The sequence below is a fragment of the Acipenser ruthenus genome, chromosome 21 (assembly GCF_902713425.1).
Source record: "Acipenser ruthenus chromosome 21, fAciRut3.2 maternal haplotype, whole genome shotgun sequence".
NCBI lineage: Eukaryota > Metazoa > Chordata > Actinopteri > Acipenseriformes > Acipenseridae > Acipenser > Acipenser ruthenus.
The window spans coordinates 7,575,533-7,599,192 of record NC_081209.1 but is presented as its reverse complement, the minus strand read 5'-3'; the positions used below and the strand labels follow the sequence as shown (position 1 = coordinate 7,599,192).

Sequence of the window (23,660 nt, the reverse complement as noted above, 5' to 3'; positions counted from 1 at the left end):
CCCCAGAGTCCGTGTATATCTCAGCACATGGAGATATCTTGTATGAATGCATCAGACTGGCTTTGTGAGTGCCACATAAATGTGTCGGTCTTGCTCTGGAAGTGCAGTATTAATAACCTTATTCCAATGAACCGCCATGTATTTTAAAGTGTGGAGAAATCTCCTATGGGAATGAACCTGCCGGTTCATATTTAATTTGTGATAAAATGTGTAGTCACATCTAGTCCTTTCTCATGTTTCCCCTGGGAGGCTAAATCAGTATCATGTGGAGAGATTCTGAACAGGCAGAGCAGAACGAGGGATCAGAGTAATCCGAAGAGGTTCCGAGATTGCAGCCGTAATTTACATGGTAACAAACGCTCTGCTTATCAAATTCACCAGCGCCATTTCCAAAGCGTTAGGCGTCACATTTCCGTTTAGTTTAAACTGAGAAATGTTCTTGTGTGGGCATTTTTTATTTGCATGGCTTCTCTAACTGATCTTCAGAAACTGTCAGGTGGTCCCAGGATTCAGTGGCAGACAGGTTAAACGAATGAAATATCTTAACCCTAGAAAAAGAAATGAGAGCAGGGATTTAACTGAAGTTTATAAAACCCAGCCTCTACTTCAAAATACCACCTTGAACAGGAAAATGGAAGCTGAGTAAATATGTTAAATAGCTTTCTTTATAATTTATTTAGACAAAAGGTGTTTCATAAAATGCCTCTGTCCTTGTGACCCTCTGTTTAAACTACCAAATAAATACAGTTTAGCCGGCTTTAACAGGGAAACTTACCATTGCTCACATATGAGCTGTATAAATAGAACCACAGCTCCTTGAGGTGTATGGGACACATCCTGACTCAATTTCACCAGTTAGAAGATCCCACATTATTCACTGGCTCCGTTCCCTCAGGTGGCTCTGAGTCTGCCCCGAGCAGCACTCTGTTGTGTTTTTTTTTTTGTTGTTGCTATTTTAATATTCAAGTCATCTGTGAAGATGAAGCATTTGGTCTGGTTTCTGTCGATGGAGCTGTTCATGAAACTGCAAAGGCATCACACAGCACTGCAGCTGTTCCGGTGACAGGCCTTGTGGTGGCTCAGAAATGGAAATCTGAAGCCAGTCAGAGGGAGCTTTTTAATTGCCTGTTCAAATGGTGTAAATCAAATTGTACGAACAATTCTTGTCCTCCTCTTGGCTATTTTGTCCTTGGCAGGGTGGAGATTCCAATGAGACACCCCTTCAGTTCCATAGGGCATTCCATTGTCCTTGTGATGTCATTGCATTCCATAATCTTTCTCTACTACGGTATGGTATGGTATGGTATGGTATGGTATGGTATGGTATGGTATGGTATGGTTTCATCCCAGATGTTTCTGAATTCCACATACTTTATAATTAAATTAGCCATTGCAGGGAGATATAGTTTCAGGCACAGCCGTCCAGTGGGGTGGCTCTTGAGCTACAAATGGGTCACTGACCTCCACAATATGGCTCTTTTGAATGAGAAGCATCCTATTGTTTGAGTTTTTCATTACATACAGTACAGTGTGGTTTGTATACTATAAAGAAACTATTTGAGCAACACAAAGTTCATACACATATATTTTTTTGCACCAATGAAAGACATCAGAAGCTCTTCCTTGCACTAACCAGAGTCGTTACAACACATTATTACACTAGCTAAAAAATATTTCTGGGACAGTTTTATTCTGTTTATTTATGATTGAGTGTTTAAGTCATTTCTTCTAAGACAGAAATCAACTGTAGACGGTATTTCATTATTTTCTGATCTTGCGCTGTATGGTTTCTCTGTCTCTGGTGTAAGGTTTTTGGAATCAGTGTCATTCCATTGTTTGGGTAAATTATTTCCGTTGAGTCAGCTTCCAGTATGACTCCAGTATGACTCTTCTGCAGAATGCACACATTCATATTTATTTCTAAATATTTTCCCACATGTTTTGTTCCATTTGCACACCCACCCAAAAAAAACCTGGAGCAGACCACTGTTCATAGCAATAAACTGCACTGAGAACACAAAAAAAGCTGAGAAAATAACAAAGTAAAAACGAACCAGCAAGCAATCATTTGAATTGTTTGGTTCCAAAAGCCCACTAGGGGTCCCTGTGCCCCAGAGAATGAAAACAGGCCTTCTTGGTATAGTATTTCAAATGGAAAAGCAGTCACTTTTTGTCAGCGTGAAAAAGAACTGAAAATATCAAAGAAAGGCTCCAAGAAAGGTAGGCAAAATACATGACTGGAAATGTGTATCTATTTGTAGCAAGACTGTACCGTTAAAGGCTATTGTGCATGATTGGCACCGTGTTTACCAGGACAGAATAACTATGCTACTGTAGAGCGCAAACAGTTAAAAATCAAACCAAAGGTCCCTGGCTAGACGGCCATGTAGGCGAAAGGCTAAATCTTCAAATACATTCTGAAACCAACTGGCAACCAATAAAGTTGACTGCTGTGAGACTTGTCAAAGTATCCCAAGATTAAAAAAGATATTAAGTCAACAAAAACATTTCCTTAGAGCCTTTCTCATGCGGAGCCTCCCAGAACGTTCAGCTGTGAAATCTTTAAATAAACCGGCAGTTGATCCCCAGTCTTTGCAGAGAGCCTTGGTGTCTCATTCCTGCCTGCTGTTTGGTGTTGAAGCATTAGTGGGAGGTCACAAAGGTCCATATAAATACACTGAATCAACAGCTGCTGTAGCACCAAGGCCAGGAGTGACACTGGTGTTGCTCACATGTCAGGAGACCACCTGTGCTATACTGAAAGGACAAGGTTCCTGTCTGTAACAAAGGGAGCTGGAGCTCAGGGCTTTCTGGTATATTTACACTGTGATATAACTCTATTGACACTCGTGAAGGACAGAAAGTTTGGAAAAACACCACTGGGCTACCTCAGTATATTCCTCTGAAGTAACCCTAGCAGAACCAATCACAAACCACAGCTATACCAGCAATGGCAACATAATGGATTGGAACCCATTGCACAGTGTTTGTGATAATCACGCTGTCAATGATATGGCACCATGGTTTCATGGGTTACCAGCAGCTATGTCTATTGGTTCATATCATTGTGATAAAAGTGTGGTGTTTGAAATGAATACAACATGTTTCTGCTGTGATCCCACTTTGGCTTATACCATTGTAGCTGCCCTTGATCGTATGACAAATTTGAAGTCAATGACAAAGTTTTGACTTGGTCTTTTTCAGTGTCTTCAAACATTTTCTGTTAGTTTTTCTAAATTCAGCACTATTGAGTGTTTTAATATCAGGATGTTGTTGTTTTCTTGTTGCAGTTCTTCCCTTCAGCTTGCCAGACTTGTTTACAGTCCTGTGCTGTATGAAGTAATACAATGTGGGGCTCGGGAGACAGGAAGTATCTAAAGGCCACAAGCAATCCACTCATATGTATGCAGAGAGTTAGTGATAAGGGGATGTAAGTTATGTGTGATTTGTTTAAATCTAGGAATCATATAAAGACCATTTGGGGTTTTTTGTCACTAATACCTAAACATGCTACTCTGCCCAGACCCTGTTCAAATGACACTGTAAAGGATAGATAAATGAATAGTGCACAGCTATGGCCAAAAGTTTTGCATCACCCCATAGAATTAACTAATTTTGCTTCATAAAGTTGAATGAAACCTGCTGAATAATGTTACGTTAACCTATTGAATTACGTACCGCTTTGTAGTTTTCCATATACTTCACGAAAAACTGCCAAAAATGTGTACATTAAATACTGTACTACTATTATGGCTTCTGGTAGACTTTTGAGGTATCATTTTGTAGTTTCTTTGATTACATGATGTGAAATAAAAGATCTAAATTATGATCAGATAGTTTTGTTTTTAAAATGATGTCTCAATCTTAAAATGGTAGCGATGCAAAACCTTTTGGCCAGAACTGTAAGTATTGGAAAAGCATGTTAAATACACAATTACAATGAACTTAAGTGGAGATTCTGCTGATTGTCTTTAATTGTTCATTTGGCCTTTCAGGCTGATTGCTTTTTTGTGTTTTGCTTTGCAGTGTTGTTGTTGCTGTAGATTTGGCTCAAATGCCAGATAAACAATTAAATCACTTTTGTTTGAAACCAGAGAGGGTGATTTCAATGACTGAGTGTTTTTTAAAATGTCAATCTGAATTTGAAAGGAAGATGCTTCCTGAATGATGTTCTTTATTGACTTTCAGTCTCGGTTGTATCATGAAGACCAGGAAACCATTGGGTAACATCTGTAACTGTCTCAGACTGCAGATAAGTCTGCTCCGGCACGTCTATCGATCGTGTCATGGGTTACTCCAGAGTCTTTGGACTGGGCTGGTGTAGTACCTGTTAGTTTGGATAGCGGTCAGCATTGGCTGATGAAAGAACATTGCAAACCTGTTGCATCACAGTGACAGTAAAATGTACACCCTCACCCAGAGTAACCAGAATACCCCAGGACAGCTCCTAGTTGACATTTTAAAAAGTGAATACTAACCAATAAGAGCAGAGCACACCGTTGGGAATTAAGTGACACACTTAGGACAGAAGGTGGGAGACACGTCTTTACACAGAGAGTGGTGAGAGTGTGGTATAGATTACCTAGCCATGTTGCTGATGCTTAATTTTTGGGAATCCTTTAAGACCAGATTGTACAAAGTTCAGCGATTATCCAGCAACTAGAAACTGGATGAGCACTAATGGGCTGAACGGCCTTCTCTCGCTCGTAGATTTCCTTCAGTTCTAACAGTGCTGTATGTTATGTTCTAGAAGTCACTTATTTTACTGTAGTTTTCACTTCTCAATTGAAGTTGAAGGATATAAACAAGTTCACGCCCTGTGTAGCAGATGAACCCTGCATGAAGTCCAATGCTCATTGCGCAGATAAGAGAGAAAGTGGACTTGTATGGGAACCAGGGTTTAGCTAGAGTTAATGAACTTATAGAGGAAAACTATCGAGAATCTACCATGGCGCTTTATACAGGACCTAACTTTATGGGACAACTTTATGGGAGTATCATTAATGAATAAATACTGTTTAGATGCCATTCTATTTAAGATTCTATAAAGATCTAAGCACTCTTAACATCATACGTCAAAGCAGCAAAACATGTAACAAATTAATACGGTCTAGCCATAAAAAGATGTGAGATCTATGAAAGGGGCCATGTCGAAAAATTGGGGCTAATCTTTCTTTAATTCGTGTTGCTAGTTGTTCCAAGCCATGAAATGTTTTTGGCTGTTACAATTTACTTAAAAATGATAGAAAGTTGTCAATGGGAGGTAATTATTGTTTTTTTTAAAGCCTCAGTTATTTTCCCTTGTATTGGTTTAGACTCCTGTTTACTACATGTTTACCAGAGCTGTGATCACAGTACTGTGCAGCAGATGCAGTGCATTTAACAGCAACAGATGCAACATGAGGTCTGGCAGATGGGATCCTGCTACAAATGAGCTTCTCGCTCGGCAGCCAAGTTTCTGTGAGAAATGCGGAAGAAGCAAGCGTTTAATTCATTTAAATGTACCCTATAGAAAAACAAGTCCGTTGGGGCAAGTCTGAAATTACCACCAGATAACTTGCTTAACTTTTACCAATAATTTAGAGGGATGATACCTTTTATAGGTCATAAATATTTCAAACTGTTCCACAGATCTTTATTCTCGCAGCCAAATAACAGTAAAAAAAAAACTAATCAAGACAATGCAGGGTCCCAGGCAGGTATACTTGTCGTTGCTACTACACTTTAGTGATGCAGCCAGCCTACTGATATGATGATATTTGAAAAACGGGACTGGATTTCAACATTTTCATTGTTGAATATAGATAGAAACAACACTTTAAAGCATACTGGTGAATTAAGCCACAAAATTACGACAGAATGTGCAGACGAACCAAAAATGTGGAGCCAAACTATGTGCCAATACTATATACCGAACAAACAAACATACTCTTATAAGAGCTGTTCACAATTAAAATGTCATGCATGAAAAAACAATTTTTTATACATCTAATATATTAAATGTTTAAACCTTTCATTTAAATGAGTGCTTAACTTTTAAACTTGTCAGAAATATTTTCTATAAAAGAAGTAGACTTATTATTTATGGTCTTACATGTGTAATTTAAAATATATATTTCAAATTCGAAATGTCGCCTACATTATTCAGTTCAAGTACCAAGATATTATAATAAAATAATGAAAAAAAAACAGTGTAAACGTTTAGTTAAATACAATGTAGTTTATGATTTTTATTTCCGATTACCATTTTTACAGCTTTATGTTTTTCCTATGGTGCGTTGTTTATATTGTTAGAGATTTGGACTGGGAGCCAGGAGGTCTGAAGATGATTCCCAGTTCCACCACTGACTATGATACTGGGTTGAGTCCAGAGCTCACTGGGACACAGCAGTAGCAGCGCGGTAAGGCTACCCAAGGTAACGCACTTCTTCAATACTGTCTTCATTTAAACACAGTTTAAAAACAGCAGGATTATTGATTCTCTAGAAAAAACAAAATGCCTTGGGTAAAGGCGACATTGCATTCTCAGCATGTCTGTTACGCTTGACAAAGGAGAAGACAGCAATAATTACAGTCTTTAAAGGCCAGCTTAGTTTATGCAACAGTTTCAACAATAACCAGAAACACAATACAGTGATGTATTCAATGCAAGGTGTCTGTGTGAGTGGACAATTCAGGGTCCTAGCCCAGCAGGATTTAATATCTGAACAGATGATAAAATCATGAGATACCGCCTTTTACACTTGACAGATTCAAGACTGTTTTTTTCCCTGCAGCTTATAACTTCAGCTGTATTACAGAGGCAGAATAAAAAATAAAAAATAATCAAAAAATAGACCAATTTAGACAAATTTGGAAGGCAAAAGCATATATATAATGACACACACACATTTCTTTGTATCAGATGGCTCGTATCAGGCAGAAATGGTGTCAGATAAGATTAGCAGTATTGATTAATTATTCTTATTTAATATATTATATCCATTTTTGGATCGCTTTGTTTTCATACACTAATCCACTGATTTCAATATTTTAAAATACCAGAAAGCTTACTCCTCCACTGGCGTGATACTCGGTGCTGCCATCTAGCAAGAGCCATAGGAAGCACATATGGCACCTCTGAGGGCACCATGTATCACTTGTTCTACATGGTAAAGTTAATTAATAGAAACAAATAATAATACTAAATGTACACAACTGTGTAACAGAATTGTGTAACTAAACAGGGCTGGTCATTGCTCTTTTGTCTAACAGTGTTTTATTGAGGCACCAGCGGCAAGTCATAAAAACCAAGGGTCAAAACCTTCATTAATTCACCAAGCTGCAGCCGTCAAGTGCAAACGGGGTACAAGTGCTGGGGTAAATCCTGCTGAATGCACCTCTGTAATAGACTTCTCAGTGACTTGCATGCAGATACAAATGGTAAATTAAGACCAAAGGACAATGCAAGTGTTAAGAGGCCAGTCAGAAAGAAGCAGGTGACCAAAATAACCACAGGTGTTCACATTTCCAAGAATTTACAATTGCAAAATATTTCTATATTAATTTTCTTTTTCTATTTTTTGCATGTGAATCTGCAGTGCAGCCAGACTGAGCGTGGGGAGATGGGGGTGCGTTAGGGGCACTGTAACAGTAGCCTCCTCTTGGATTAATAACTAATAGCTAATAACTTGCCCGAACCCCCACCTCCAGATGGATATGCCACAGGTTTTGATCATTTACTGTACACAGCCACATCCAGACTTTAATACACAGCAGGCACTCAATAATTACAACTCCTCTTGCAGCGCCCATTTTGTTTGGTTAAATAACAGTGCTTTATCCATAGCTTCAAAACACAAGGTAAAGCCTTCAAGTAGAGTAAAGTTTCGACTAGTGTACACTGCTTCAGGGTTTTGGATTTCTGGTTTTAGATAATGCAAAAGCTAAGTCACACACTATGGGAGAATGTTCTAGTCAATGCAAGAGGTTTTTCTAATTGAGTGCCATTCTGTTGTAGGCGAATGTGGATCTGCTTACACCATTGCTGAAGCTAATCTGATTACTGATTCACCGTTACACTGTGTGTTCAAGCACAATGCCATTTTAATATACAGTGTCCCTTTCTTATAGAATCTATTCATATTGAGTTGAGGTTACCCTGAGAAAACTGCTACTAATACATGGCAAGAACTGTGAGAATGTTTGCATCCAGAATCCATTTCACTGTTGCCAATGCATTCAAAAAAAAAAAATCAAAACGAATATTTTATATATATGTACTGTTTATATATAATCAAATGTAGTTTTTTCAGATAAGTGGAGCAACGTGGGCACTTTAAATTGTCGGTCATTTAGAATACAGAGTGGCTTGTATATTATTTGATCAGGGAGTAAAGCACCTTTAAAAATTCCTAAATAATGTATCTAAACCCAGCACAGCCTCAGATTGCAGAAGTAATGCATCAAGAGTTGTGTTACAGTGGATTCCGTTAACTATTCCTAGTTTCCAAATTATTAGCCATGGATTTTCTTCTGAAAAACTTGTTATACAAGGTATGGCCAGTCCATTGAGGGAAATCCATCCTGCTTAACTCATTGGATCACTGTGTGTGCTGACTGATGCCTTCAGGATATCCCTTGCACCCATCAACCAATAAGTCCCTATTCTCTTTACACCAAATCAGTAGTTATTTAGCCAGTTCCTAAAGGATGTATAGCACTGTGGCCCCAGCGGAGATGCAGCCTGGGATACAGACGGCTCCCGTTCAAGCTGGGATAAAATGTTTGCTTCAACCCATTTTGACAACTAACCGCTCTAGCGCTTATATACTGCACAGTGGTCCACAAATTTATTCACCAATACAGTGACCACAGCCTCTTTTTTTGGTATTTTTTCAAAATACAACTTGGGCTGTCAATATAGATGCATGTTAAATGCAACCCCTAGTTTGCAAATCGAAAAGGGGGAAATGACCATGATGGTGACAATGACCATGATGGTGACAATGACCATGATGGTGCATAGAAAAGTGAGTGTTCCATTAGAGAGTTCTAGAACCAATGCGATTTCACTTCAAGGTGCTTTAGTGTGTTGAGTGTTCAGCTCCAGTCACTGCAGATTGCCTGCTCCTCATCTCTGAACTGGGCAGTGCTAGGGCAGCTATGAGAACCATAATATATTCCCTAAAAGGAAATGAAAGCAAGTTTACTAAGGTTCTACTCTTTAGATTACTGCCTTTCCTTTTTTTTCTCACTTTTTGTTTATCACAGGTTACTAACTATTGGGGATAACAGGGGTATTAAGGTACCATGCTACATCTTGTTTTGGAAAAAAAAATGCTATTGCAGACATTTCTACAACATGTACAACCACATGACACTTCTTTGTGTTACAAATGTTTCAAAACATATCACCAATAAACTAAATACATACGTGATGTTGTCTATTTAGAGTCTTCAGGACTAGCACACAGTCTATTAATGTTATTATCATCATTATTATTCATATCATTTATTTTTTATTTCAAACATTAACTGACGTTGTAACTGTGATGTCTTAAAGACAAAATATGAAAAATTGCTATTCAAAAATTAGCAAATTTGGTCAGTCTTATTTTTTATAATCATAGTGCTTTTTGTTCGATGGCTTAAGACAAAAGTCTTTTTTTTCCTTCTTCGTCTTTTTTTTTTTTTAATCTCATCCAGTGGCAAACTACAGGACTTACAGTGCGCATTTAATGACACTTTGCTGCAAAAGTCTTGATGTGACAGCTTTTGATTTTTTTTTTTCTTTTTTTTAAAACAAACCACAGCTAGGGCTGTATTATATATCTAAAAGTAGTATCCTTTATTAAAATACCTAAGACATGTTTATAAATAATTTCTTCTAAAAGTATTCTTGAGTAGTAGTGATCCTTTTAGATACTGTATTCCAAAAGGGAGAGTATTTAAGAGTTGAAGTTGAGGGGCAAGGAAATCAAAAAATCCTCTTCAAGAGCTTTCCATCAAGATCCAATAAACTCTTTGAGAGTTCAAGTTTACAAAACTTAAAAAAAAAAAAAAAAAATCTTCAAAACTCCCACTCCAGGGTCTCCTCTCGGTTGGCTGCTCTCTCTAGCCGGTGGATGATGTTGTTCAGGTTTGCCATCTTCTCGTTTCGCCGCTGTGTGTTCTTATTGGATTTGGGGTTCTCAGGCGGCGAGGGGTCTGAGCTCGTGGCAGCGTTGGACGGGGAGGGTGAAATGGGAGCGGAGGACGATGGGACGGGTGAGACTGACATCACGAGGCCGGGTGAGGAGGCTGCCGAGGGGGAGTTGAGAGAAACCTCCAGGCTGCCGCGAGAAGGTTCAGAGGCAGCCTTGAAGCTGACTGGGTCTGACACCAACTTCTCCTCACTCTCCTGCCTGGAAACGGACCGGCCCGGCTCGGGCAGGGAGCCCGGAGTTCCCAAAGGAGTTTTGCACAGCGCCCCATCCTCCCGGAGGCTCTTGTGGCAGTCACCGGCCTCTTCCTCATTTTTCAGCAGGCAGGGGAACTTGACGGCTGTGGATACCTGCTCCTCCTCTTCCTCCTCTCCCTCACAGTTATCCGGCGCCTCCTGCTTCACCTTGACCAGGGTCTCCCCGTGCAGGCCGCAGCCCTCGCTGAGGGAGTGGAACACGACGGGTTTCCTGTCCTCCGTGTCTGAGTCGGGGCTGTGTGGGGTGGGGGTGCTGTGGGGGTAGCCCCCACCGTAGCTACTGGACTCTGGATCCGTGTCATTGTCTTGGTAACCCTCCAGCAGAACCTCCCTCCGCATGCGAGACCTGCCGGGCACATCAAACAGCAGCATACATATTAAGACAAGTTTGTTCAAGTTAGGAACACCAGATACTCCAGGTCGTTATCTTCTAGTGCTGGCCTGCTGACAGTTTCAGCTGTCTGCCTTAAATCAATGTGTGGCAGAGCCCTCTGTACAGTAACTGTGCCCCCAGATTGTGGAATTCACACCCAGATTCTATCCATCTAGCTGATTGACTTCACGGATGGAAATAAGACTTCCATTGCATAACATTTTGATCCATTCCTGGTTTTACTATAAGTTTAAAAAGAGACACCTGAGCTTGTTACCTATACACTGTGGCTAATCACTGTAGTAAAACCTGGAATGGGTGAAACTGCTATGCAATAGGAGTCTTTTTCCATTCCTGCCCTGTACAAAACATACCTTTTTAATAAAGCGCTTTGTGAAGACTCAGTCGTAAAAGGTGCTATATAATTTAATTTTTTTTTCTGCACCTGATTGACCCCAGTTCCTAGATGATGCTTTCAGATTACCTACTGTAAAGCTATAAAACAGCTGACCAGTTCTTGACCAGCTGACCAGTTCTACTGCTGTGCCCACCTGTAGTTGTGGAACCAGTTGATGACGGTGTTGGTCTTGAGGCTGAGCTGAGAGCCCAGCAGCTCAATGGTGTGCTGGGAGGGGTAGGGCTCCAGCAGGTAGGCCTTCTTCAGGGCTTCCTTCTCCTCGGCTGCCAGCACCACGCGCGCTTTCTTGGACTGGCTGAAGTGTCCGAAGTCGCTTGGCGCCAGGCAGGGGCTCACACAGTCCGAGCGAGCGCTGGGAGAGTCGCTGTCGGAGCCTGTGCTCAGCAGGCCGTACCGCCGCTTCAGGTAGGCTGGAGAGCACGAGAGGACAAGCGCATGTCAGGGTGGTCAATGAACAGCAAGATAATATAGCCTGCCTCAAGTCTTTCTAATAAACCCACTGCAATAAAGACGTCCTGTGACTACTAAAACCAAACAGAATGAGCAATCAAGTGCCTAGTAAATCTGCCATGAAGCGTTCAGACACAGGAGTATGACAACCAGTAATACATCTCCAATAAATAAACTAAAAGACTGCTAGAAACTGTTGGATATCTGCCCTGTATTCAGATCTGCCACTATTCAGATCAACTGAATAGACCCAATGAGCTTTAGCTGACAGACAGACAGGCAGGCAGGCAGGCAGGCAGGCAGACAGACAGACAGACAGACAGACAGACAGACAGACAGACGGCGTACCTTTCTTCTCCATCTTCTTCATGTCGTGCAGTTTCTCCACGTTGTGTGGGTCGTTGAGCCAGAGCTGCATGCGGACAAAGGGCTCACGCCCCTTGAGGCTCAGCTTGTGCCAGGGCTTGGGTCTGGACAGCAGGTCAGAGACTGATCCCTGGGTCAGACCCAGAATGCTCTCTCCAAAGAGCCGCTGCCCTGTAACGACACAGCACAAACCTGCCATTAATGCCTGTGTAACGGGGCTTCGATCCGAGTCCCTACCTTTATATCATGTTCAGGATCCAATTAGTTGTAATAACATTTCATGCTCCTGCACCGTGCACTGTATTAACTGCATGGTTGGAGATGGATAAATGAGTGGTTGCGCTCTGGGCCAGCTTTGTTTAAGTGTTATGACTAATATAAAGATGTCTCCTTAGTAAATGTCTCTTTTTGAACACAGCAGGCATGGTTTCTAAACTTGGAGACCAGGATTCTGACCTTTATTGTGTTAAGGATGCTGATGTGCAATCCTGACGTTCCTTACACCATGTAAAAAAAAGTGAGAAATGCTCATTTGCAGCACTGCTTTTTCTAACCTTGGTGCACAAAAGACCTTTTAAAATGGTATTCAGATCGTTAAACAAAGACCAATATATACATGACAGACTTTCACTCCGTTAATATCTTCCCTGGAACTTAATCAGATAGAATGTGTTAGGAAAGAGAACAGGTTTCTGCATGGCATTACAAAGCAGATTCTGTTTAAGTAGCAAATACTACTTAACTGTGTACTGTATTCTTGTTTAAAAAGACCACCCCGTTCTAGCAATAGTAATCCCAACAGAACATGTGTTTGCCCTGATGAAAATCCTAGCAGTGCCCATCACAGGTCTATCCTGGTCAGAGCTGGTAGGTAGGCGGTTCGAGTCACTTGGCTGAAGAGCTGTTTGTACTGGTGTAAAAACAAAACAAGTCCATTTAAGTGTCAATCCATGTGTCCTACATGAATCTAATTGCTGTTAACTTGTGCTAGGGCTCAATCCCCATCTCTTTCCAGGTTCCAGCTGTAATTTTCACCAGGGTTCAAGCTGTCTTGCTAATAATCTTTGCTTGTATAAATGCAGCGCTGTGAGAAGCAGTACCCAGGTTGTTGTCTGTCAACACTTCTTTGACCCTCTTGGTAATGGAGTAGGTGTCGAGCTCTGGGGACATGGCCACCAGCTCCTGGATGCCCAGCGGGGTGTGGTGCTGGTGGGGGAGGTGGCTGGGCAGAGTGGGTGAGGAGGCCTGGGTCTCTGGCTGCTGGTTCTCCTTGCTGCTCTCCAGTGCCAGGCTCATCGGCTCCCCCTGGGGGCTGGGCTGGTCCTCCACAGGGCTGGGAGGGGGTGAGGGAGATGACCGGGCCTGCAGTGGGCTTTTATCTGTGTGACAGAATTCAGACTTCAGTGAAGAATAAATAGACAGGTGGTGTTTATATGCAGCTGATTTAACATGGGGAATATCATATATTTAGGTGATATCTGCCTTCCCAGTGGATATAATTCAATACAGAATATATATATATATATATATATATATATATATATATATATATATATATATATATATATATATATATATACATACTGAACAGCACATTTTATTATGGGTCTAAAACAGTAAATTCAGCCGATCTTCAAAAGCAGTTTGTGTTTGAGAGACATAGTATATTTTTGTCTAGTTCCAATTTTACAAACTTAGAACCAAAAAGTAATATAATCCAAGGCCTCTAAAGCACTCTCAAGTTATTTTTCTAATCAACATTGGGCACTAAGAAATCCTATAGTATGTAAGGCTGCGGATTGGGACGATACAGCTTTAAGATTTTGACGTTGTATCTTAATGGATGAGTACTTTAGTAAAGAGCCTGGTACCAAGGGTGTAGTTCACAGACTGGACGAGTCCCTGGCCCAGCTGATCCACGAGCCAGAGCTGCATGCGAATGAAGGGCTCACGGCCTTTCTGGGTCAGCTTGCTCCAGGGTTTGGGTCGGGAGAGCATGTCACTCACACTGCCCTGGGACAGTCCCAGCACCTGGGGAGCAGGGGGACAAACACAGGCTGTTAACACAACCGAACACCCTTCACAGACCCTGGTATACTTCTGTGTCAAAATAAAAAACCCTACCTTCTCGCCGAAGATCCTCTGGCAGATGCCGTTCTTAGCCAGCTTCTCTTTGACCTGCCGCGTGAGCTCCAGGGTGTCCACCTCCCGGTACATGTAGAGTTCGTACTGCTCGGGGGTGAGCGGGGGCACGGTGGGCTTGAGTGTGCGAGGCACGTAGGATGGGTAGTAGGACAGGCGGCCCAGGCTCTCCGACTCCCCGTTGCCGGAAGCCTCCACCTCGGACTTCACCTCCACCAGCTTGCCCTGGTCCTCCTCGGCTGCTGAGGCCTCCTCGCTGTTGGGCAGGCTCTCTCCATTCTCGGCGCGGGGCCAGGGCCTGGGCATGGCTGAGTAGCCGGAAGAGGAGGAGGACGAGAGGGAAGGGGAGACGGAAGTGAAGGGACGGGGCATGCTGCTAACAGGGCCCCTCTCAGCTGACCAGTGCTGGTCGAAGTAAGTCCCTGCGTCCCCAATCTCTGACTTCACCTTGCGGATGATATTCTGGACAAACGCGGCTGGGGACAGCACGCTGAGGGGGGTCTGGCTGCTGCCTGAGATGGTGCCGCTACAGACAGAGGCAGGCAGCTCGCCCCCCTCCTCCTGTTTGACGTAGGCGGGCAGCGGGAGCACCTTGCCCGCCACCCCCTGCCCCTCCGGCGCTGGAACTGCTCCCCGGCCGCAGGACTCGATTTCCAGCAGGGCATGGTGCTGCGCCTGCATCTCCCGCCGCGCCTGCTGCAGGATGCTCTTGATGGTGTCGTCTGAGCTGTTGCTGCTGCTGCTGCTACCGTTGCTGCTGCTCGCAGAGGTGGCTACGGAGCAGGGCTTGCCATCGCCTGCAGGTACAAACACAGGGAACTGGCTGTATGATTGGAGAGTACAGTTGCACACCTCTAGTGGTAACACGCCCTCCCTTCAGAAATCATGCTTTTTCAGTGACTGTTGGACATTAGCTTGAGAGTCTAGTAAGTACTCCTTTAAGATGCATTAAGAATTTTTATTTTTGAGTCTGTATTTAGTATGTTTACACACACTATTTGTTTTAAGCATGCAGGCTCAATGGGGTTAGATATTTTAGGTACTCACTCCCTTTCTGTGACTGAATTTCCTTTTTGGCTTGCTCCAGGATGTTTTTAATGGCATCATCTGATCCTGTTTCCGGGGTCCTGATCCTTGGAGTTATGCTTCCTGGGAAAGGGAAAGAGCGCACATGATCAGATTATCAGCCCTTCAAACAGCTGGAATACATTTGAGGGTGTTCTGCTCTCTTCTGCTGCACAGCTCAATGGCTCCTCCTCACAGCTAGGAGTCAGTGTCATGGTACATTACAGAGGGAACAGCGCAACACAGCAAAATGGAACGGTCATGAAATTCAGTGATCCAGAAACATGGCAAACTCACATTGAGCGCTAGACTACAGAGATGTTGCCATCTAGTGTGGGCAGAGGGTAGTGCTTTTGTGTGCGATATACAATTAGGATACATAACAGAAAAAAAATATATATAGATTTTCACACAGTATTGTCTTGAAACGCCAGTTTGTGGCTGTGATTCTCACAGCTTCCGCAGCGAGTCACTCCAGCGGAGCAGGCTCCTCACCTCTCTGCCGGACCTGGATGGTCCTCAGTGCCAGGATGTTCTGCTCGTCGGACAGGAACTGCTTCATTTTGATGAAGGGCTCCTTCCCCTTGACGGTGAGCTTCCTCCAGGGTTTGGGCCGGGCGAGGATCTCGCTGACAGAGCCCTGCGACAGACCTAGTACGTAGTGTCCGAAAACACGCTGCCCGATGTTGTGCTTCAGCAGCTGCTCCTTCACCTGATAGGCTATCTCTGTCGTCTCCACGTGCTCTTCGTCCCCAGCGCTGGAGCTCCCGCTTTCCGATTGGTCGCTGGGAGGCCCCGCCTCGCCACTGGCTATCGCCTGGCTCTGATTGGCTGACACGAGGGCCGCCTTGGCCGCATACAGAGCGGTGGGGAAGGCCATGAGGCTAACGCTGTCTTTCTTGTAGAGCGGGGGCAGCAGCTTCTTCTGGAGGAGAGGGTCCACAGGGAGCTTGTCTCCGGAGAAGGGGGAGACGGAGAAGGGGCGAGGGAGATCAGGGGTCAGCAAAGGTGGTCCGGAGCTGGGGGAGGGAGGGCCGTCTAGCAGGGGTTGTGGGGGTCTCAGGGGGGACGGGAAGGACAGCGAAGTGCCCAGAGAATCCTTCAGGGACTCCTCTTCAGAATGGTCTTCCTCTGGAAGAAAAAGGGACAGTAACTGAGAAAGACAGTAAAAAAGTAGAATCAGGATCCTGGTGGGAGATCAGTACAAAATGGGACAGATTGTTTTTGGGGAAAGGTTAAATCAGTTCATGTTACAAAGCATTTTTAAGTGAATTAACAAGCTGAGATGCATGTTGATTTTGTAACTGTAACCATTCCTGTTCTATTGTCCTGTTCCAAAAGAATACGTAATGAGCTTGATTAATCTGTTCCAATGCTGTATCTCCAATATCCTTCAATGGAAGTAGAGCATTACAATAACAAGCTACAGAAAGCCACATTACCATTGCTGTGTAAGAGACTGGTTTTCTCAAGCAGGTACTTCTGAGATGGAAGAAAGGCCTCTTTGTCGAGCTGCAAACCCTCTGCTGCTTTTGATGTGTCCTGCAATCAGAGTCGGTAGATGCAGAGACTCGGATCAGACAAACAGAGAGTGATATGGGCAGAGGAATTACAGCTCACAGTACTGAGATTATAGATTACAACATGCCTTTAATTTGCTCAGTAATGCACAATAAAGGTTTTGATTGAACAATTGCATGAGCTCCGTGAATGGTAAGATTAACATCCACTTGGAGACCCACAATTAGATATGTACTTACTTGTGACGAGCTGCTGTTTGCTGAAGCGAATTTCATTGCTTTGAGTATGCTGTTAAAAAAAGAGAATCTATCATGCACTGACTTACATTTCCAATAATTCTTCATATATTTATTTTTAAAGAAAATATTGATGTGCTTTTATTTGTCATCTTAAACAGGACTGAACTATTCCAAAGATATCCATTAAAAAGACATTAATGAACTGGGGAAGGAGACTTAGATGGATAAAGCAGTGCCAGTCTTGTGCTGTAGAGTATTTAAGGCGAATGCAATGAATAGAGCCACATCTAAAACATGTCTGAATGCATTTTTAAAATGGACAGTTCTCTGTTGTTAATTCAATTAGTTTGAGAACATGTATATATACCACTTACCTGAGCTCTGTTTTAATTTCTTCATAATCCGCCTGTGTTTGTAACTTTGCTTCAAGTCTCTGAACAGGACAGAGAATAAACAGGAGTTAGTACACCTGCACGGACAGGCAGGCAGGTCTAAACCAGGGCTGGGGTTACAACTGTGGATCCATAAAGTGTGAGCTACCCAAAAACGAGAACACAACTGGTGATATTATTTATTTCTGTGTTCCATTTTCCAGCAAAAATTTCATTGCTAAAAATTTCATTCAGTCATTGCTACCCTATCACATACTGGATTCTCTTCACAATTGAGGTTACATACTTCTATAGCTGCAGTCTTGTACGCAAGCTGACGTTCCATCCCTGCAATCTGATTGGCCGAGCTCTCCTTGAGTTCCTGCAGTGTGATTTGCAGACGCTGGACGTCCTTCAGTAATTGGATGATCTCTCTGTCTTTAGCTACCAGTGCGGCTTCCAAACGGGATCCTGAGCACCGAGACTCACGCTTATCCTGCTGAAGAGGAGAAGCAACAAAAAATGCAGGGCCAGCGTTAATGATGTACAGTGCGTCACTGTCTTCTGAGAGATAGACATGCATCTGTCTGGTGGACCCCTTCCACTGCTTCTAAAGGTCTAATGGCCTTGTCTTTTACGGTGTATGATTGTGTTCTCTCTAATACTAACACACCTGTCCGGCTGACCATCCTTTGTTGTCTCCTATAATACAATTTTCTCTTCTTCTCACTAGGTAAGTGAATCAGTTCAGTTGACCCACTTAATATAACTGTAGTCTCTCTAATGGAGATGTCTAGTTGACCTTGTGTCTCTTAGAGTACACAACAGCTGTACTTCAGGTGGGAAAGAGTACAGATGAGGGGTTCTGAAAGCCAAGGCTTGTTGATGTTCTCACACATTTTATATGTACAATATTAGACTGAACAGGGATGGGAATAGGACTACCATTGCATAGCAGTTTGATCCATTCCTGGTTTTATGATGAGTTTAATAAGACACCTGAGCTTGTTACCTATACACTGTGGTAAATCAAGCTGGTAGTAAGACCTGGAATGGGTGAAACTGCTATGCAGAGGAGTCTTATTTCCATCCCTGTTGAATGTGCCTTAGATGGACTCAATGAATTACAAACCACGTCATTGCTTACCCCCCTGGCCTCCTCCGCAGTGTGACAGCCCAGGTGGACGGTGCTGTTTGCAGTCGCAAGCTGTTCTCGTAAACTCTCTACCTCCCTCTGTGCCGTCTCTGTTCTCTGCAACGACAAGCATTCACCATGTTGTTCAGGAGTGACTTCTCACCCTCACTACAGCGCGGGACCTTAAAGCTTAATGTTTTATTGCGAGCATGTTGTTTTCTGACATGTTCTGTTTGTTTGTATTCAGATAGGTGCTAGCACTGCCTGGACATTTTATAAGGACCTGTACTTAATATCTGACTGGGCCAGCCACGGTTAGCCCTGATCATAGCCTTGACATGATGTCACACAGACTCCAGCAATGCGCTGGAGAGTGTCTCAAGGGTCCTTAATCCAATAATTTGGTGTAGAGAGATAGGCAGAGGATCATGATGACTAGTTGTTCAAGTTCATCCCAAACGTGCTCAGTTGGATTGAGGTCCAGGATTGTGGTGGCCATGGCCACCACAATCCATTGCAATTGGTACAAACGCAGCATTGTTGGGTGGATCATCAACGCTGCTTAAGTGAACTACAGCATTTGTTCAGCCTTCCTGGTGATCAAGGAACCCGGGGTAAACATGCCCCATACCAGGGCAGTGCCAAACCCAATCCAGTAAACAGGACCTAATAAGCAGTGTATACTTTCAATAGGAAGGGCTGTTTTTGGTTTAGTCTTCAAGTCACTGCTGGGTTTATAAAATAAAAACATATTAATAATAACATAAAAAAATTGGTCAGATAAATATGTGACTTTGTTTTCAGAACCTGCCCTGTCACAATCTTCTAGGTAATTGATTATTATTTTAAAGAAAATGTATCTCAGTGCTTCTTGGAAAAATGACAGGAAAGAAGCAAACAGTGTGATTCGGTAACTAACTACTTTGCCATTGCTTTGGGAAACATGTCCATGAATCCACCTTACAAAGGCTTCTCGTATTAAACCTGCCCAGCCCTTGAAAAAATAAAGTATAATTACAACAGCATCCTGATTACAGGAATCGTTATGCAAATAATCAATTAGCCGCTTTCCTCACCTGATTTGCTTCCTCCAGATTTGTCATGATCAATCCCACTTCTTCTGCTCTACAACACATAAGATACAAAGCAGGTTTATTTTCCAGGCAGTTGCTGAAATATAATATTTTTGCCAGACCTTGCTATGGGGTCTCCACAGTGCCCCCTGCTGGCCGTGGCGGGTATGGAAATCCTTTCGACACTGCTGTTTGAGACAGTAGTTGTCCCGGCTGTAATTACAAAATAAGTAGCATGAAAAAGTAGACACCTGTACAGATGCCTTCATGTGTTGCTCTAGGAGCCAGACAGACATTCATCTACTCATACTTGCAGTAGTATGAGGTTAATAAATACCAGACTGATATTTCTCAGAAATGTTATCTCTGTTGTACTGACAGCATTTTACAGGAAAAGCTTCCTGATATTTCCAGAATGTGCTTTTAAGGTACTGTAACCTTGCTAAATCCTGTATGAAGACAATATATTTTTAAAAGCATAAGGGATTGTTCAAGCTACAGTATCCCTTAAGTACTCGATGAGACAACATCAGTCACAGGTCATGTTATAAAGCATTTTATTTTCTACTTCTCCCTCTCTCTCTCCCCCCTCCCTCTCCTTCTCCCCCCTTTCTCCTACCCCTCCCCGCTCTCTCTCCCCCTCCCTCTCTTTCTCTCCCTCCACACCTCTCCCCCTCTCTCTCCTTCTCCCCCCTCTCTCCTGCCCCTTCCCTCTCTGCTCGAAGCAGATGAAATGTCTGGCATGCTGTGCGATAGTCAAGGTGCCAAGGGTGAGAAGGAACGTATTAATACACGAGAACAGATGGCATCGGACCAATGGGGGGAAAAATAACAAGTGTCACATTCACATTTAATGAACTTGTGTAGTTTGGAAATGTATTGTATTGATTAACTGCTCCGATCCTCCAGTCCAAGCAGACAAATGGCTCTTATTATCAGGCCTTTAGAATCAGATAGGAAAAATGGAAGGCGCTGATTCACTTTGAAATGGACTTCTAAAGCCAGGAATGCTGAGATCTGCTGTTCCTCAGGCGGATCGGAGACAGGCGGCTAAAGGAACAACATTCATCATTTCCATTCAGCCCCAGTGCCTGCTTCACCTCCTCCACACAGCCACAGGTGCCAGTAAAACCAAAGAAACTTCTTATTCTAGTAGACAGTTTGCCTCCTGTGTGTTACTACACCATTCTCCCCTGTGTGTTACAATATATAGTAAGCTGCTGAACCACACAGTGTTTGCTACATCTGCCTGCATTAGGACCGGTGCCCGTCAGCTTGCATCCAGGACCTTATTGCAGAAGTACAGTGCTCATTCCGTATTTCACGATTTCATCATTCACAATACAGATGTCATGCTTGATGTGCAATCACTATGCTGCACTGCATAAGAGCTCTCCGCTAATTCACTGTTCTTAATAGCGAAACAAACAGTAAGCGCTGTATCATGCATTGTTAGGAAACTGTCACCTGAAGCAGTGTTGTGATGTGATATACAGTAAACCCGGTGACACAAAGAACTGTTTTATAACACTGATACCATCATGCACATTCCACCTGGAGGTGATAGCAAGAGAACTTCATCTCCCAGCATGCTGTTGCTGTGCCACATATGTCATGTGATTTTATCCTCTTGCCACCCTGTGAACCCTGTGCTGTACGCTTATTTCCAAAGGGAATGAAATTCAATGACCAGCAATTCTTTGCATCCCAGCAACCAGGGAATCCAAGGTACATCATATGGGATAAGTTGATTATTATAAATTACAAAAAAATTCATAGTAAAACAAGCATAGCTTACCGCACTAGCGCAAGAATTTGTCACCATTCTTTAAATGTGGATTACTGCTTTCACTTTGAGTCCCGACAATGGCAACAGGCTATTGCTACACCTAATATGACTGTTGAGTCGGAAGGAAAGTAAATACAGAAACAATTCCTCCTGGCCCATGAGTAATAAGCTGTCTGTCTGACATGAGTAATAAGCTATTCAGACTGGGAGAATGAGTGGGGATGCCCTGCAAGGATTCTGGGAGGTGAGGATCTCTGAGAAGCCCAGAGCAGGCACTTACTTTGAAGCTGCTTCTTTCTCATATTTACGCCTCAGGTCCAGGAGCTCTGTTTGGGTTGTTGTCAGGGCTGAAGAGGAGGCAAAAGGAGGAGTGTCAGTGGCCTTATTTTTCTTGGTTCATTATTTTGTTATTTCAGGTTGTTTTGAGAATATAAGTACTACTGTACACTGACATTGTTCACCAGGCTGTTTTGGGTAGTGCCTGTGTTTTTATTTCTGCTTGAGATATTGCTTCTTAAACATTGACCATTGACATTATTTTGCCAAGAGGTGGTGACGTTGTTTTAAAAAATGATCTCGAGGTTAAAAATGCTTAACAACCCTATAAGCATTTTTTATTTTTATTTTTATTTTTTAAATCTGTATTTCAGCAAAATCTGGCTTCTTCTAGTAGGTCTGCCTGGCTGTAAATATAACATTCTCAAACACTCCAATTATTATAAACAATTTTTTGGTGAAAAGAAAAAGCACCATTCACAATTCTAATACTAATACAACTTTAGACAGTTCACAAGCCCTTAAATACATTTCTCAGTTGCTTATGTCCGGTTTGGTGTTACATTATTTGATGTGTATTTTTTTTTCCTTCCAGAAAATAACAAAACATAAAAAAAAGCAACTGAGGAACTTCAAGGGCTGTTTCCTGTATGGTTTTAATTTCTAGCTATGCAAAATGAATACTTTCTTTTTTTTTATTGTGTAAATGGCACTGGGAATTTCGTCTCTATCCCTATCACTGGAGCAGTGGGCTCCACCTGCCTTACACGATACTCATTCTGTTCAGCAGGTTCTAAGAGTGACCCCAGAAAACTCACCTGAGTGAAGGACCTTGATTTTCTCTTCTGCTTCCCCCAGCCTGGCTGCCAAGCTGATCTGTGCTTCTTCGATCCCTCTGCGAACACGCACACAAACACACACGGTGAATATATCTTCGTGGCCCTGGCTGTGTGTGTCTTGGAGAGATCTGGAGGACGGCTATGGAAATGAGGGGCTGTGAAGCCGTTTTGATCTGAGTCCTGTCCTCTGCACATCAAAGAGTGCGGAACAGTCTGGTAAATCAGCGGAGGAGGCATCCTCCTCATCATTGTGAACGCTAACTCTCTGTTTTGTAGGTTGTAGGCTCAGGATCCTCTTGCGATAGATTCCTAAGCTCTATACTGCAGACTGCATGGTTTGAGCACAGGCACAGGTACCAGTATTTACAATACTCTGAGCCCTTAGTAATGTAACATCGGCCAGACTGATGGGTATAAAACAGAAGTGCCATTTGGACCAGATTTAGCTATCTTTACCAAATGACCTTCAACGGCCGTGCAGTCGCAATGCAATGGTTTTGTGCTATGGTGCTGTTATTGATAAAATTATACTGTAGCCGTTATATTTTCATAGTGGTGTCCGCTTGCTATGTACTCTGTACCAGGCAGTGTGCTACCGTACCAGGGCCGCATTGTAACTGCAGTGGTATATTTCTTAATATACAGCCTAATTAAACCTTAAACTCAATTAAAAAAAGCAGTTTCTGTGTTACTCAGCCCAGCAGGCACTAACCGTTAAGCTGTAAAAAATAAAATCTCAGTGAGCAATTCTGTCTAACAGCATGGAAACCCCAAGTGCGAAGCCGTGGCATTTCTTTGTTTGGCTCACGTTTTTCTGCTACTCACGTACTTTTCTTTCTTGCTCTCATTGTTCAGCAGCTGGGTCTCTCCTGCTCTAAGTGCCTTTCTGTTGGGGTGGGGCTTCGAGGGCTCAGCCACCAGCCCTTCCTCCGTCTCCACTGCAGGGGGCGACATCGAGCAGAGAAAACAAGACGCTGAGTTCAGGAGTGAATCCCATCAGGGCAGAGATCAATGTCAGAGTGCAGAGAATCGATCTGCAGGTGCCACGCTGTTGATTAAACACCTGCCATGGGGCCCCGGCTCCACTGAGAAACCCAGCAGGGCAGGGAAGGGATCTACAACCGGACTGGTGCCTGCAGAGCCCAGACTGTGTATGTGTGGC

General features: G+C 43.0%; 1 protein-coding gene across 2 annotated transcripts in view; it reads right to left on the bottom strand.

Annotated features, from left to right (window-relative positions):
• Positions 1-10,012: 10,012 nt before the first annotated feature.
• Positions 10,013-23,660, bottom strand: part of LOC117426381 (homeobox protein cut-like 2) — a 102,030-nt gene continuing 88,382 nt past the window's right edge. Inside the window, exons 6-22 of one of the 2 annotated variants that reach the window (XM_058994690.1) lie at positions 23,328-23,436; positions 22,478-22,554; positions 21,664-21,730; positions 19,598-19,646; positions 18,534-18,638; positions 17,694-17,885; positions 17,390-17,448; positions 17,016-17,064; positions 16,698-16,797; positions 15,751-16,386; positions 15,238-15,339; positions 14,173-14,987; positions 13,920-14,079; positions 13,149-13,427; positions 12,031-12,219; positions 11,366-11,642; positions 10,013-10,787 (exon numbers count right to left, since the gene is read on the bottom strand). In XM_058994690.1, the coding sequence (XP_058850673.1) occupies positions 10,052-10,787; positions 11,366-11,642; positions 12,031-12,219; positions 13,149-13,427; positions 13,920-14,079; positions 14,173-14,987; positions 15,238-15,339; positions 15,751-16,386; positions 16,698-16,797; positions 17,016-17,064; positions 17,390-17,448; positions 17,694-17,885; positions 18,534-18,638; positions 19,598-19,646; positions 21,664-21,730; positions 22,478-22,554; positions 23,328-23,436 (4,001 nt within the window). In that variant the 3' untranslated portion in view covers positions 10,013-10,051. The remainder of the gene's footprint in view (positions 10,788-11,365; positions 11,643-12,030; positions 12,220-13,148; positions 13,428-13,919; positions 14,080-14,172; positions 14,988-15,237; positions 15,340-15,750; positions 16,387-16,697; positions 16,798-17,015; positions 17,065-17,389; positions 17,449-17,693; positions 17,886-18,533; positions 18,639-19,597; positions 19,647-21,663; positions 21,731-22,477; positions 22,555-23,327; positions 23,437-23,660) is intronic. The other variant, XM_058994692.1, reaches the window with a different exon arrangement.